This window comes from Vulpes vulpes, chromosome 8, assembly GCF_048418805.1.
Source record: "Vulpes vulpes isolate BD-2025 chromosome 8, VulVul3, whole genome shotgun sequence".
Lineage (NCBI taxonomy): Eukaryota > Metazoa > Chordata > Mammalia > Carnivora > Canidae > Vulpes > Vulpes vulpes.
The window spans coordinates 111,258,514-111,274,255 of record NC_132787.1 but is presented as its reverse complement, the minus strand read 5'-3'; the positions used below and the strand labels follow the sequence as shown (position 1 = coordinate 111,274,255).

Genomic DNA, 15,742 nt, shown 5'->3' with positions numbered 1-15,742 from the left:
AGTCAAAATATCTACATATACATAGATACGTTTTTGCCTTTTCTTTCCCCAAAAAGACAGCATGACTAGGTTAACCCACAGACCATAGGCTAGAAAAATATTTTTTCAATTAATATACAAAGGACTTATTTCCATATTATAGAAATAATTAAAAATTAATAAAGAAACACGAAAAATAGCCCAGTGGTAGAAGCAGGAAATCCAACACCTGGAACTCTCTGCTCAGGCTTTATGATGCAGAGTGCATTTCTAGGTGGGGACCTGGAAGGTTCCCACTCTCAACAAGGACACCTGCCAGGTTGCAAGACGTCGTAAATCGCCGGGTATCTTGTTTATCAGCGACCAGGGTAGTTTGTAGTAGAAATAGCTCAAGATAACAGTCGAGGGGGTCGTGCATGGTGTCGGTTTATGCAGTGGGACACCATGCGGATGGCTCGGCCCTGACCCGCGGGGTGGTCAGGTACTTTCATAGGAAGACAGGACATCCCAGAGCACCCGGAAGGTCAGGGAGGGCTCCCTGCAGGTGAGGATATAAGGGCTGAGACAGCATAGGGAAGGTGTGCAGGGAAGGGTTTCTCAGGCAGATGGAACAGTGTGTGCAAACTCTGAGACCGGAGCAGACGAGCGGTGGAGGAACTCCTGGTGATTTACTGTGTTGGTTTGCATGGCCACCATGAGGTGATTGGTAATCGGGGGCCAGACAGGAAGGCTTTGTAGGGTCTGCTAAGAAATTCAGACTCTGCTCAACGCAACAGAACTGCATTTGGAAAGTGGGAATTTTGATTGTTTTTAATGTTTTTAAATGCATTTTTCAAATACCTGGTGGTTTGGTCATGTTGCAGACAATGTTGTGGATACTCCAGTCCTGGAACCTGAGAGGTGGGCTAAGTGTTCATTGGAGCAATTCAGGTGAGAGGGGATGCTCTGAATCAGGAAGGTGGCGATGAGACCCAGGAAGTGGGAAGACGGGGGAGCTCCTGGGCCAGGCTGCTGGCATGGAGACGTGGGGCAGGGGCTCCAGGGTGACCCCCATGAGTCTACTTGGGCCATTGGCTAGTGGCAGGGCCAGTGTCTAAGGCATGGCCAGCAACCAGCAGATCTGGGGCTTGGGGTGGGCCCTCGCCGGCTCTAGTGTCTGTGCCTTTTCTCCACACTTGGCACTCGATCCCCAGATGGTGACAGAGACTGAAGCCACCAGACAGCAGCAGAGCTTGAGAGTCATGTCGTCGGGAGCCCGAGCTTCCAGAGTGACCCATCTTTACAAGAAGGGCGCTGTTCACAAAACCATTCATCATCCCCTCTGTCCAGATGGCGTCTGGGCTTCCCGCACCTGTGTACTGATTACTGCAAATTTTCTCCAAATTCATATTAATGAATATTTTCTAAAACACAGAAAGGCTGATAGACTGTCCCAGCAAATGCCTGTGTGCCATCACCCAGGTTCCACAACTAATGCTTTTATGTATTTTCCTCGTGCACACGGTGTGTGCTGCAGATGTCACAAACCTGTCAGCCTGCCCGTCACGTCAGGCTGTCTCTTCCCATGATGTGAGGTTCTCACACGGTTAAGGGAGCGACTCAAGGATTTCTCTCACTCTCGCTCGCTCTCACTTGCTCGCTCATGGTGAGTGGCTGGCACCACGAACATATGCTATTTACCGGCAACGGTTTGCCCGATGGCTTTTGCGTTTCCTGGGAATGCTTCTGAGTCACTTAACCCATCAGACCTGGCCAAGCGGTGACTTCCTTTCCTCTCCTGCTTGGACACGTGCTACAGTTTCTCGTGGAAAGACAGGGACGCCGCTCCTTCCTGGGTCTGGATCCCTGGACTTCTGGTGGCCACAGTCAGGGTGGCTTTTCTGTCTGCGTCTCAGTTCCTCCTTCTCCTAAATTTTCTGAGCGTCCTTGCACACGCTGGGCTGCATATTGTTCAGTGTGTTCCAGCCAGTTACAGTCACCGTGGCCCACCCAGTGGGTGGTGAGGTCCCCGTGCCCGGGGTGGGAGGCTCTGCAGGCCGCATCCTTGTCTCCATGACATGCACCCCGTCTTCAGGTCCTTTGGTTCTGACGGTAAATGATCTCAGGCTCACCCTCGTCGCTTCTTTCCTGGACCCAGAAATGTGGTTTTCCATCTCCTGAGGAGTTGGGGTTGCTCTTTTTATTGAGTTTAATCGAATATGGAGAAATAAAAGCTTCCAAGACTATTTACTGGACAGAGAAAGAAAATATATTTTTGAATTGTCAAGACTTCCAAATTTCACATTACAGAACTTCTGCCTAGATTTGATTTTTCTTTTCTGTCCTTTATGTTTTCAGTAAAAATCTTGAATCCTACTCGTCTTATTATGCTTATTATTAGTCCTGTCTGTGTGTGCATTAAAAACTTTCTAGATTATATCAAAATCTCAGCACTAAGATGGTTGACTGAAGGTTTATTTATTGCTCACCTTTGATCTTTAGGCAGTAATCAGTTACAAACGGGCAAACCAGTACCATGTGCACAACTTTTTTGAAAGAGTTATTTTCTATTTGCGGTCGTAATATCAATTTAACATACAATTAGCCTGATTGTTTATATTAGTTTCTAATATTTGGGTTTTAATACTTTTCTTTTGACTTCCTTTAATTTTTTAATATTGAACACTTAAAATGTGCACAATTCAATGCAGATAAAAGGATCACTAGAGAGACCTCACGTCAGCCCCTGTGCCTGGGCCCTGGCACTTCCTGTAATCACGGCAGCTTTTTCTTATTTATATCAAGTTTTTTACTTTGGGGGAAAAATGTATATTTTCTTCCTCTTCTTATGTGTTTCTCTCTGGATACTATCCTCTCCTTCTGATGCCAGATGAGGGAGCTGTGCTGGTTGTCCTGACCTCGTGCTACTAAGTTGCTGTGGCGGTGGCTCCGGGCTCCACTGTCAGGGCTGCAGTGGGATCAGAGGGTCCCCAGTTCACAGGTACTCTGTGCTCTTGGCTTTTGCAAATACGAACAATGTTGCAATTAATTTCCCTGCCCCTGGGATCCCTGGGTGGCACAGCGGTTTAGCGCTTGCCTTTGGCCCAGGGCGCAATCCTGGAGACCCGGGATTGAATCCCACGTCGGGCTCCCGGTGCATGGAGCCTGCTTCTCCCTCTGCCTGTGTCTCTGCCTCTCTCTCTCTCTCTGTGCGACTATCATAAATAAATTAATTAATTTAAAAATATTTAAAAAAAATATCCCTGCCCCTGTGTTGTTTTCTGTACGTGAGGGTATCTTGCAGTTAGCCTCTGAGAGGAGGGTCTCACAGGCCACATCATAAATGCATGATTTCTTAGATGATGCACACTTCTCTCCCTGGGGTAGGGCAGTTTGCATTTAGTGGAACCACTCATGAGACTGCAGTTTCCTTCAGGTGTTGACCAGCGGACGGTGCTGTCACGTGTTTCTTTACGTGTGAGATCACTGATACTTTGCTTCTCAGGTGAGGACTTAGGGCCCGTGCTTCTGGTTAAAAATGTATATTTTCACGTTTCCATGCAAACACAAATTTATAGTGTCGATCTATCCCCTGGTCATACCTCAAGCGTGGGCCAATTTTACCTGCTGTCCTGTGGTCTCCGAGGTTTTTTGAAAGATGTGTAGCAATTTAAATTTAAAAAGCTACAGTTTTCCAATGAGAACCTGAAATTGACTCTCTAACTTAATTAGGCAAAGGGGTTTTCCTTTGCAGTAGTATTGCTGTGACACTCTTACTTAATTATTTATTGACCGGACGTGGGTTTCATTATAAATGTCATTACATGAAGTATTGACTGCACAGTCCGAGAGCTAATTCACTTTCATTCTCTTGGACACCAGGGAACATCTACTCCGTGAGGCTACAGAGAGGGTGGGAGCCAGTCTGCCTCCCAGGGTGTCTCAGAGGATGTCCCCAACAAGGCTGTCCTTTGCTCTTTGTGAAAAGTCCACTGTATACCCCCAAATCAAAGTACACATCTCAGATGACACTTACTTAGTGTACAATTAAGAAATTAAGATGTCTCCGTACAGTGTTACCTCCAGACAATTGATTGAACAACGACTTAATTTATTATGCTATAACCATTAAGGGTATGCAAGTGCGGTGAAGTGATTCCAGAACTTTCCGTTAGAACGTCTGTTTGCATTAGGTAACTATTTGTCTCCACTTAAAAATGTCCAAAGGCTCCTCCTCCAAATTCTACTAAATCCCTGGTTTTAATGCTGAATGATAACGAGCGCAACAAAGACCATTTTTGTGATTCGAAATTAACGATTTGCATACACGGGTAGTAGATCCTTTCAGTTTTGGCCACAGGATTTTTCATTAGGTTCTGTCTGCAGAGGAGCTTTGTTCGTATCACACAAAACCACCTTTTGGGATGCTGGGATTGCTTGGAACACCCATCTCTAGGCCACGGGGAGTTTGGGGATACCACATGCCTTTCCCCTGCGTTTATTTAAGGATGGTTTTAGCGTCGGGGAGCGAATCTGGCATGGATTCTACATTTTTCCTCGGTATTTGGATCCTTTTATTCGAAGAGTAACAGCTCTGCTTCCTGTCTCACATCTGACTAACGTCCACGCGTGTTGTTAGGGAGCAGTTCTCTGGGAGGAAACGTGCTGTTACAGGAAGGAGGAGTCCAGCACTGAGTGCTACGTTCGATACACTGGGGTATTGGATTTTATTTTTAAATGTAAAATAATGGAACGAAGTACCCGTGGGCAGTCGGCCTAGGGAAACACGTGGCAGGTTCATCGGAAGTTAAGGGAGGAGTGACCTGCGGTTCTCGAGTGCGGAGCCGTGAGGATTTGATGAAATTAGGCTCGAAGCTTGGCTGGAGTATTTCCTACTAACTCACCCTGAGATATTAGGAAAACTGTAGAAGTTCACGGTCGAGTCCTGCCTGTACACATGGAAGAGGCTTTCTTCCTTCGAAAGAAACGAGGCTGGTTTCCGTGATGCCGCCTTAGCTCACGTTGTCAGCTCCTGGGCGGGAATTATAGTGACTTCGGTTCGGGAATGTTAAGCCTTTACTCTATGTAAGGAACACAGTTTGGTTTTCTTTCTTGGTTGTGATTTGTCAAATGAACGGACCGAGGGCCAAGGCCAGCAGCCAGTTCGGTGAAGGCCAGTAAGACACCACTGAGTCACAGCAAGTGGGAGGTCGGCAGCTGGTGTTTCTCCAGCAGCAGTTCTGGTGTTTGATGAGGGTGGGGACCCCCCGCCTCGGGGGTGCAGGTGGCTCCACACGCCCGGTCAGGCACGAGGGGCTCCGCGGTCCCTGGTCTGCTTCGATCACGATGCTCCCCCTTCCCGGTCAGACTGAGCTCCCGAGTGGCCGCAGGGCCCGGGGGGGTGCACCTTGGAGGCCATCGGGGGGCCAGGCTGGCTCGGCCTAGAGCCGCGTGGGCCTGGTGCACGGGGCATGCTCAGGTGTATGTGGGAACATGTGGTGCGTGCCCAAGTGACACGCGGTCCTCCCAGTGCGTGAGGACTGCACAAAGTCCCTCTGCGCCACCACCCCCCGGGGACGAGCTGCTCAGCTGCAGGGACCCGGGGAAGCAGTCAGGACGCCGTCCACGCGGCCGAGGAGCACCCGCAGGCCTTGAAGAACGAGGGCCCGGGCAGAGCGGAGATCTACTTCGGGAAGAGAACGAGGAGGACGGGCCCAGGGACGAGACCCCGGGTCCAGGACGCAGCCCGTGGTCCGGGACGTGGGGGTCACGGGGAGGCCCCAGCCAGTGCGGGCTCGCGGGCCCTCCGTGTGCCGTGGCGATGGGCCGAAATGAAAACTTGTTCACTTTACCTTGAGCTGCGGCGAGAAACAAGCTAAGTGGGTTCTGTTCACTGTTCGCCCCTGGACTTCGTGCAGCTGGGAGCTGGCGGGAGCCGGAGGAGTCCATCGCGGCTGAACCGGAGGAGCTGAATTCCAGCCCCGGCGCCGGGCCTGGGTGTCACTGCTCAGGTGGCGGCTTCTCTTGGCGGGAGCAGGTGGTGTAGCTCCTAGGGCGTCCTGCTCCCCTTGTGCGGCGTGAGCTTAGTGTCCGCAGAATTGGGTCGGACCATTCTATGCACAGTCAGAATGTGTGGGGACCTGTTTTGGACGGCAGCGGGGAAGGCTTCCGTCCTCTTAAATGCAGGATTTTGTCACATACGAGGACGAGCCGGGTGCATAAGACCGGCAGCAGGTCGCTGGGAGGACGGTCGGTGGTGAGCCGTAGCTGTCTGGCATCGTGTCAGCAACATCGCGAGACTCTTCCTGCTGGCTCCCGCGGGTGACCTGTGACATGTGGGATAGCCCTTCGCCGACGTGGGGCTGTGTCCACGTCGTCGGCACATCACCCTTTCACTCTGCCCCGAGCGCCTTGCCGGGGACCCGGCGCAGCCTGTGTACATTCAGCAGTGACATTCGTTCCGCATTTATTTCTCTTCTTTCTCTGTGTTTGTCAGACTGTTAATGTTTCTGTCCTATGTGCTGAGAGTGATTCCTTTTTTTTAACACGTGCATATTTTTTATTGGAGTTCGATTTGCCAACATCTGGTACAACCCCCAGTGCTCATCCGGTCAGGTGCCCCCCTCGGTGCCCGTCACCCAGCCACCCCGTCCCCTGCCCACCTCCCCTTCCTCCTTGTTGGTTTCCCAGAGTTAGGGGTCGCTCGTGGTTTGTCTCCCTCAGTGACTTGTCCCACTCGTTTTGAGAGTGATTTCTTTCTCTCCTGGTTTGAAATCCTTCACGCAGCACAGGATCTCTTTCCCTGAGCGTTGAAAACTCTGTCCCTGTTCCCGGGGTGAGCTCGGAGTCCTTTATAGAGAAGGCGCCGAGGGGCCCCCTGTGGGGGTGGGCTCAGCGGTGGAGCGTCTGCCTTGGGCCCAGGGCGTGACCCCGGGGTCCCAGGATCGAGTCCTGCGTCGGGCTCCCTGCATGGAGCCTGCTTCTCCCCCAGCCTGGGTCTCTGCCTCTCTGTGTCTCTCATGAATAAATAAATAAAATCTTAAAAAAAAAAAAAAAAAAACCAAGAAGGCTCTGATAACACTGAGTTTGTTAATTGTCTGGAAACCCACGGTAGTCGTGATAGTTTAATTTTCACAAAGCTTGTGGCCGCCGTGAACCTGGGAGGACCCCCCGCCCCGCCCCGCTTTACCTCGCTCGATTCCTAATCGGCCGTTTCATCCCCGAGCTTTTCTACTTTGGCCTGTAGACGTTGGATTTCCTCCAGGGGCGTTGCCAACATTGAATTCAGAATTTAATAAATTGTTTCTTGTTTCTGCAATGATTTTATTTGGTGTCATGTTCCCCTGAGGCTCCCGCTGATCCCTGTGTTGTGACCACTGTATGTTGTCGGAACTTGCACCGATGGGTCCCCGCTCCCCCTCCCCTCCTCCCTCCCCTCCCCCTTCCTCTCCCCTGATCTCTCCTCCCCCCTCCCCCCTCCCCCCTCCCCCTCTTCTGTGGATCCTTGAGGCCAGGTTTGCTGTGTCCCCTCCCAGGGGATCACGCTCGCCTTGAGGAGGGGCCGCTGCCCCGTGTCGCCCACCGCCTGCCGGGTCAGCCTGACGTTCAGGTCTGTGGAGCTGAGGCAGGGGGTGACCCGGCCGGGTCGGGGGCTGGTGGCCGGGCCGTCCCTCCCCGAGGTTCTGCACAGCGCGGCCCTCTGCTTCCCCGGAGCCAGGGAGCCCACGTGCCTCGAGGCCACGGCCCAGGACGTCCTGAGCCAGCCCAGCTGCGTCCTGCCCGGTGTGCCCGCGGAGCCCACTCCCGGGACCCCGACGCGTGACGCTGCCCTGGTTGTGCTGCGTGCCCATGCTCCCCGTGCACGTGGACGCACAAGAACACGCGCGTGCAGCTGCTGCCTTCCAGGACCCCAGGTCTGCGCCAGTCCAGGTGGCCGGGGTGCCCCAGTCCCACGGGACGCTCGCTGTGCAGGTGTAGCCCGTGGTTTCTGGCACGTGCCTGCCTCTGCTCTCTTGCTGTCAGGATGGTCCGGGTTATTGCAACAATAGTTGTTTTTTGTTGTTGTTGTTTTTTTTTTAATTGAGTGGATCTGAGCTGAGATCAGACTGGCCGTCCTACTCTGAAAACCTAAAATCTGTCCCACACACGCTGGCTTCATCGCCTTGGAGCCACAGGCCCCACGAGCCGTACATTTAAGGGGCACGGTCTGCTGGTTGAAGTGTGCCCGTGCGTTCCCCGGGTCCCCGCTTGCACCCCGTCCCCCGCCCCCGCCGCTGCTCGGAGCACCTGCCCGTCCTGGGCCCCTGGGGGCGTCTGGGGGCGTCTGGGGCTGCTTCACCCACACGCTGGCCTCGGGCTCGTCCCCTGGGCGTGCATGTCAGCGCCCCACCCCTGCTGTTACCCACTGTGGCCCGTCTGCGGGCAGGCCGGTGTTCGCGCCCACGGCCACCTGATGCACATCTGGTGGTTGTGGCCTGGTGGGAGGAGTGCTGCCGTGGACACCGGCGTGCGAGGACGGTGTCGGCCCCTGGCACACGCGTGCTGTCGGCTCCTGTTCCTCGGCCTCCTGATGACAGCGCCCCGGGGCCTGTGTGTGGGTGAAGAGGCCGAGGACCCCGAGCCGTGGTCAGAGTGACGCGGTGGACGGATGGAACGTGATGCGAACGCGCCGCGGCACCGACGGGGCCCCTCAGACCTCGGGTGTGACCGGCCCCCCTCTCCTGTCCTCGCGCCTTCTTTCCCCGACGATGCTCCCCCGGGGGCTGCCGCTCTTCTCTGCTTTGCGGCTTGAGCCAAAAGCTGCATGAACCTCGCTTCGTGTTCTTCTGGGACGTGGACTGACGGGCCGCGGGGGGCCATCTCCCGAGGGCTGCATCTCTGTCTCCTTAGTCCCCAACATCGAGCGCGTAGGTGGCTTTATACGTGTCGCTACTGTGAATGGTTTTGTGACACGTTTATCTGATAACGTATTTTTCAAGTAGATTTATTGCGGGTCCCCTAAGGTCAAGCATTGAATTCTAGAGTCGACGTTTGTGAGCATCTAACGGGTGCGTGGGGGGGCTGTGAAATGTGCACCCGTGAGCGCACGGATTTCATTTCCATAATACTTTTGAGCCAAGATGCTGCTGCTCTAACTACAGCCTCGTAGATCCACGCGTGAATGAATCTGAGCATTTCTGCTACCAGATTGGAAAACATAAAATAGACTATTGGGCAAAAAGAATGCAGTTGTGCGTCCCTCGTTCTGCACGTGAAGCGCACAGTGAGCAGGTGCCTCATGGGACGGCTTCCCGTGGAGCAGGCCCCTGACCTGGGGACCGCGTCCTCCTGAGGTCGCCCGCCGTGCTCCCGCTCGTTTGCATCGCGTCCACGAGAACCACCGTTTTCTTTCTTTTTTTTTAAAAGTTTTTATTTTTATTTTTATTTATTTATGATAGTCACAGAGAGAGAGAGAGGCAGAGACACAGGCAGAGGGAGAAGCAGGCTCCATGCACTGGGAGCCCGACGTGGGATTCAATCCCGGGTCTCCAGGATCGCGCCCTGGGCCAAAGGCAGGCGCCAAACCGCTGCACCACCCAGGGATCCCCGTTTTCTTTCTTAATACGAGGAGTCAAACTCTGAAGAAACGCAGCGTGGTTTACACGGACCTTCCTGCCGAGGAACCTGCGTATAAAGTGCCGTTAGCCGCTCGGCTGTGCTGACGTGCGCGGTCAGGTGCGCGCTCGGTTTGGGACAGTTTGCAAGCGTTGCAGGTGATGCTAACGAACCTGCCGAATTCAGTCAATCAAGTCCTGGGCATGGAAAACGTCGGAAGCCTCCGGCTGCTGGAGATCCAGGGTCTGATGGGGCGTGTGCCCCGCGTGCAAAGTGCAGCTCGTCTGTGAACTTAGGTGTGTTGCTGACTCTTCATCCACCTTCCAGCTGCGGTTTGGCTTTTCCCAGATGAGTCCACGTCGTGTGGGGGGAGGACACTTCACTCCCAGGTGCGCCCCGACCATCTGTTCCTCTGTGTGAACCCGCCTGCGTGTGAGGTTTATGTGAAGCTCACGCGGGCTCTACTTCTAAGAGCAGTGGTAGCTCCTGTGCAGGAATCGGGGCTTTTCTTATTTTTTTTAAAAGGATTTTATTTATTTATTCATGAGAGAGACAGGCAGAGGGAGAAGCAGGCTCCATGCAGGGACCCCAATGTGGGACTCGATCCTGCGACCCTGGGGTCACGCCCTGAGCCGAAGGCAGACGCTCAACCCGAGTCCCCCGGGCGTCCCAATGGCTTTTTTAAAATTTTGCTTTTTGAAAGTAGTGATAAAATATATATAAGAGGGGATCCCTGGGTGGCGCAGCGGTTTGGCGCCTGCCTTTGGCCCAGGGCGCGATCCTGGAGACCCGGGATCGAGTCCCACATCGGGCTCCCGGTGCATGGAGCCTGCTTCTCCCTCTGCCTGTGTCTCTGCCTCTCTCTCTCTCTCTATCATAAATAAATAAAAAAATTAAAAAAAAAAATATATATATATATATAAGAACTGTTTTTAAAAATATATATCGGGGCACCTGGGTGGGTGCAGTTGGCTAAGTGTCCGACTCTGGGTTCCACTCAGGTCATGATCTCAGGGTCACGGGATCGAGTCCCGCCCCGGGCTCTGCGCTCAGCCTGGAGTCGGCGTTCTCTGCCCCTCCCTCTCGTGCTATGTCTGTCTCTTCTTCTCTAAAACGAGTAAATCTAAAAATACGCGTACGCATATAAAGGATTGCTCTGACAGCTTCAGCAGTAGCGTGACAGCGGAATCCTCGTAACTGTAAATGCTAATTCATTTATTTTCCTTTGATTGTTTTAATGTCCTTTTTGACTGTCGGGTGTGTCTACAGTGAGACTTTTCCCCCAGCACTTTCCTCACAATTGATCGCATTTCATTTATTTATTTATTTATTTATTTATTTATTTATTTATTTATAAGATTCATTTATTATTTGTGATAGAGAGAGAGGGAGAAGAGGCTCCATGCAGGGAGCCTGACGTGGGACTCGATCCCGGGACCCTGGGGTCACACCCTGGGCCGACGGCAGGCAGGTGCCAAACCGCTGAACCCCCCGGGGACCCCCTTGATCGCATTTTAAAACGCATTTTAAACAGGTGGCTATTTTAAATAACATTGAAATGCTATTTTTTGTGTGCGTGTGTCAAATCCCAGTTATTCAAATGTTATGCCATTTTGCTAAGCGTCTTCTGATCTTTCTGAGTTATTAAAACGATCTATTTTTGCAGAAATAGGAGTCATTTAGCAGCATGAAGCCCTACCTTCTTCCCCCTAAAAATACATCCCAAGTAGGTCATCCCTGACAGACCTTGCTGGTTTCCCCTGATGGCTCTGAACTCACCGGCCGACGGCCCATCACTGGGCATCAGACGCCTGAATGGCAGGTGCCCGGTCGGGGTTACTGATTAAGGGTTGACTGCAAACGATGTCTAAACCGTATTTCGGAGACCTCAGCCCCGGCACTCCCCTGGACTGTGGGAAGTACAGCCCTGCTCCTTCGCAGCCCCGGGCAGCCCTGTCCCCGAGCGTCCAGTCGATGCCGCCGTCCCGGACAGTTGGGGCACAGGTTGGCATCGGCACGTTTCCGTGGCTGCTGGGGGCCCTCCCCGCGCCTCAGTTCCTCCCGGCGCCCTGGGTGTGCGGGGCCAGCTGATGACCGGTGCTGGCCTTTGGCAAAGTGAGGCCGTTTGCACCCCCAGGTTCTGATTCTCGTCCCCCGTCTGCCCCTCACGCTCGCCCTCCCTGGATCCGGGCTCCCTTCTCCCCTTTCGTTCTACGAGCCGGCCTCTGCGCCGCCGTTCTCGGCCCTTCCGCCCGGGAGGATGCCCAGGGAGTGTGTAAACCCCTCACCCCTGAGGGCGAGGCCAGCGTCGCCGAGGGGGCCCGGGCGCCGGTGGCTTTGGACGCGCAGCAGGTGACTTCAGGGCAGCCCAGGTTAGAGCCCCTTGCTCGGCCCCCAGCCTCCAGCCTCCAGCCTCCACCTCCTCTTCCTGGTTCTGCACCTGCACCCGCCCCACCCGTTGCTCCCTCCCCGCCCCGTGGCTCTGGGGTGGGCGCCCCTCCTGGCCTCGGGGTCCCGCACCCTAGGGAAGCTCAGGGCGCAGAGGTGGGTCTCTACCCGCCTTCACCCAAACCCACGACGATCTTCGGATCCTGCTGCTCTGGGGCTGGGAGGAAACGTCTCTGGAGGTGCGAGTTTCCCTCCCTGGTGTCCCGGGGTACAAGGGACTTAGACGTTTTTCTTTAAAATCCGTACCTGATGGCAGGGGTCATTTCAAGAGATGTGAGGCGGCGTCGCTGCTCAGGGGCCGCGCCCGGGGCTGGACGCTGAGGACACCTCAGGACGCGGAGCCGGCTCGGCAGTGTCGGGGGAGCTGCTCGCTCTGGGTTTGCTCCCCGTTCACTTCGCTTCTCCCGTCGGGTCGGAATCGGGCGACGCGGGGGGGTTTGCGGTGGAAGGTGACGCGCGGTCAGATGTCGAGGGCGGCGCGGGTCCTCACGGGGCCCGGCTTGGCTGGGGAGGGGGAAGGCGGGCTCCTGGCCGGCGGGTCCTCCTCCCAGGGCGCGGGGGTCACCTCGGGGGTCCTGGGGCACGATGCCCTCTCACCCTGCTGCCCCGGCCTCGGAGGTGGCCCGTGTTGCCCCGTGGGCGCCGGGCGCTGTGTCTGGTGGCGGCAGCAGGCCTCCCGGGGACCCTTGGCCGCTCTTGGCCGCTTCCCCTGAAGGTGAAAGTCTTGCAGCCGGACCATCCCTTAGCCCTGCGACGCCGCGATGCCGTCAGCGCGGGGATCCAGGCCAGTAGGGGCCGGCAGCGGGGAAACTGAGGAAGCACGTCTGTGGCGGTGCGCTGAGGCCCAGGCGCCCCCTGCCCGGCCCTTCCCCGTCCTCCGGCCGTGCCTGTGGGATCGCGGGGCCTTCCGTCCGGCGGCAGCGACAGCGTCGCATCCGGTGACGGATCGAGGAGTTTGGGGACGGGGACACACTTGTCCTCCGTTGTGCCTGCCCCGGTACCCCCCTTGGTTCCTGTCTCTTTAGGGTTTCCGAGAAAGGATTCAGTTCTCTCACCTGGGGTCTTCACGTCGTTTCGGTGGATCTGTCCCCGGCCCGTCCTGGAGTTTTTGGAGGAGATTCTTAACGCCCGTGTCCGGGCCCTGTTGTGACCTCGCTGCCGAGCCGGCGGGTCCCCCGGGAGCGAGTGTCTTTGTGCAGCGGCCCGGCAGCCCTCGGGGACTCTGACGCCTGTACACTGGCCCTTTGTATTCCCGGACCTCAGCGTCCCCTGCAAGTTTCTGTGTCCTTTAAGCTCCTTCTTCCTGCCTCCCGGGAGACGAGGTTGTGCGGGAAAACCCGGAATCCCGGGGTCCTCGCCGCGCCGTGTGGGGCTGTCGGCCGTTGGACCGGCCCCGTCTCTCGGAGTCAGGATTGCTGCGATCCCTGCCGGCGTTGGGAGCACTTCGCGTGATCTGCGTCCGCGTCCTTATCGGATCCGCGCGGTGCCAGGATCCCTCGCGGCGGCACCTTGCGGGTCTCTTCCTTGTGTCTTTCGCTGAACAGAATTTCTCGGCGTTTAGCAATTAGCCCCTTTCTGGGCCTAAACTCCCGGGTCAGATGTCTCGAGGCTGCCACCGTTGGGCGTGCTGCTTGGTCCGCTGCATTCCGAGGCCTCGGAGCTATTCTCGGCTGTTTTCCCTTGAACCTCGCGCTGGTTTGCTGTTCAGGTGCGGCTCTGAAGGCCGCTAGGTCCATGGGCTCGCGCCCTGCGGCCGCGCGGTCCACTCACTCCTTCCAGTTTGGCAGGTTCTTTCTGGGCTTGAGCATCGCGCTGCAGGAGTCACAGGTGTGTGGTCACAGGTGCGTGGATTTCCCCTGGACTGTGACGTACGTGTGCGCGTTCACGTCGTGTGTTCTGGGTGCATCCTGCAGTGGCCGGGAGCACGGCGCTGGAGCCGCAGCGTGAACGCGCCTCTTCTTCTCAGCCCCTGTCTTTGGAGGAAAACTGTCCACGGCTCCACGAGGCGAATGACGGATGCTCCTCAGCTTTTTTAGCAGTTTCCCAGAAGGCCAAGACCCTGCCTGCGTATTCATCAGATGCTGTCCTTGAACTTCTCCAGGGACCCTGGAAGCTGCTGCTGCTTCTGCTCCCTTGGTCCCCGCAGGGTCCCGCCCACGGCGTCCCGGGGGCTGCTCTGGAGCATCCCCGCGTACGGCACACGTGACGGCGTTTGGTTATACAGACGCAGCTGCAGCTTCGTCCTGGGTGCGAGGTCCTGCCTGGGGGAGGCCGGGCTCAGCGCGGCACCCACGGCGAGGACCTGGAGCCTCCCGCCAGCAGCCGCGGACGGCTTTGGAGCGGGGGACCCTGGTCCCCACACGCAGGGAGCCGCCCCAGATTCCAGACTCCAGGAGCCGCGCGGGTGTTCAGCTGTAGATTTGTGGGTATTTTATGACGCACCAGAAGAGAACGATTACTTAGAGCATCGTGTGTTGTTTCACTTGCTTGAAAAGCGTTTTTCCTTTTTTCTATTTTCTGCATTAGAGGTGGTGATTCTTCTGGGATTTTTGCCTCTCGGTTCAGGGGGGTGACGAGCACCTTTGCTTTATTGTAACCTCCGTGCAAGGTTGTATCCAGCTAAGCTCAGTTTTATAAATGACTCAGGCGGCGTTGCCTGTTTTTCAGGATTTTCTTCAAGAGTTTACTTAATCCGTGTTATCTTCCCAAGATAGACGAATCCACTAATGAAGGTCTATGGGCCTAGAGGTTACTTTGTGGAAGGTTTTTAAGACTGAGTCCAAAAAAAAAAGAAGGAAAAAAAGAATGAGTTCAGCCTTTTAAGTAGGTATAATAATGTTCACATTCGTGACTTCGTGTCGTGTCCGTTTTAGTGAAATGTGGTGTTTCCAAGAATCTCACCTCTTCACCTCTGCGTACAAACCATAAAACGTTTGGGCGAAATAGCGTCGTGGGGATCACCCTGTCGTCTTCGGCAGAGTGTTAGATTTGTGGGATTTCCGCCTGTCGCTCATGATGTCCGTACGTGGGGCTCTTCTGCTTCTTCGTCCTTGGGTAGGGCTGGCATTTGGCTTTGTCGATGCTCCGCTGCATGTACTTCTCCGATTATTCCCTTCCTTTGACCTTATTCTAGCTTTGCTGCATGGAAACTTAGATCTGAGGTCTGCAAGCTTTTTTTTTTTTTAAGATTTTATTATTTATTCATATGAGAGAGAGAGAGAGGCAGAGACACAGGCAGAGGGAGAAGCAGGCTCCGTGCAGGGAGCCCGATGCGGGACTCGATCCCAGGACCCCAGGGTCACGCCCTGAGCCCGAGGCAGATGCTCCACCGCGGAGCCCCCGGCCTCCCTGTTTCCTCGGCTCCGGTTGCCTCAGCAGGACGTGCCCCGGGGATGACCGTTGCACCCAGTCCAGGAGTCGTCTTGGTGGCCGGGGTTGAGTGCTGGCGTCTGGGAGCCTGCGGCGGTTCCCCCGGCCCGAGCACCCGTCCAGTGCGCTGAGGTCCCGCGGCCTCACCCCGGCATCCCCGCGCCCTGTCCCGCGAGCGCATCACCTGGGCAGTGAGACCCTCGCTGTTGGTTCTTCCCAGCGCTGTAAGGGCGACCATCACGGGCCTGCCCGGACCCGTTCTGCTCTCTCACCGCCCCGCAGAGTCCTGGCCATCGGGGCCCCAGGGCGGCTCCACGACCCACGGGCGCGTGGCTCCCAGTCCGCCGACCTGTTGTTTTACTTCCCGGCACAG

At 55.5% G+C, this 15,742-nt stretch overlaps 1 protein-coding gene across 1 annotated transcript in view; it reads left to right on the top strand.

Annotated features, from left to right (window-relative positions):
- Positions 1 to 11,415: 11,415 nt before the first annotated feature.
- Positions 11,416 to 15,742, top strand: part of SNTG2 (syntrophin gamma 2) — a 79,147-nt gene continuing 74,820 nt past the window's right edge. The window contains exons 1-6 of the mRNA XM_072718836.1: positions 11,416 to 11,625; positions 11,812 to 11,904; positions 12,078 to 12,179; positions 12,716 to 12,788; positions 13,709 to 13,841; positions 14,147 to 14,247. Coding sequence (XP_072574937.1) covers positions 11,416 to 11,625; positions 11,812 to 11,904; positions 12,078 to 12,179; positions 12,716 to 12,788; positions 13,709 to 13,841; positions 14,147 to 14,247 — 712 coding nt within the window. The remainder of the gene's footprint in view (positions 11,626 to 11,811; positions 11,905 to 12,077; positions 12,180 to 12,715; positions 12,789 to 13,708; positions 13,842 to 14,146; positions 14,248 to 15,742) is intronic.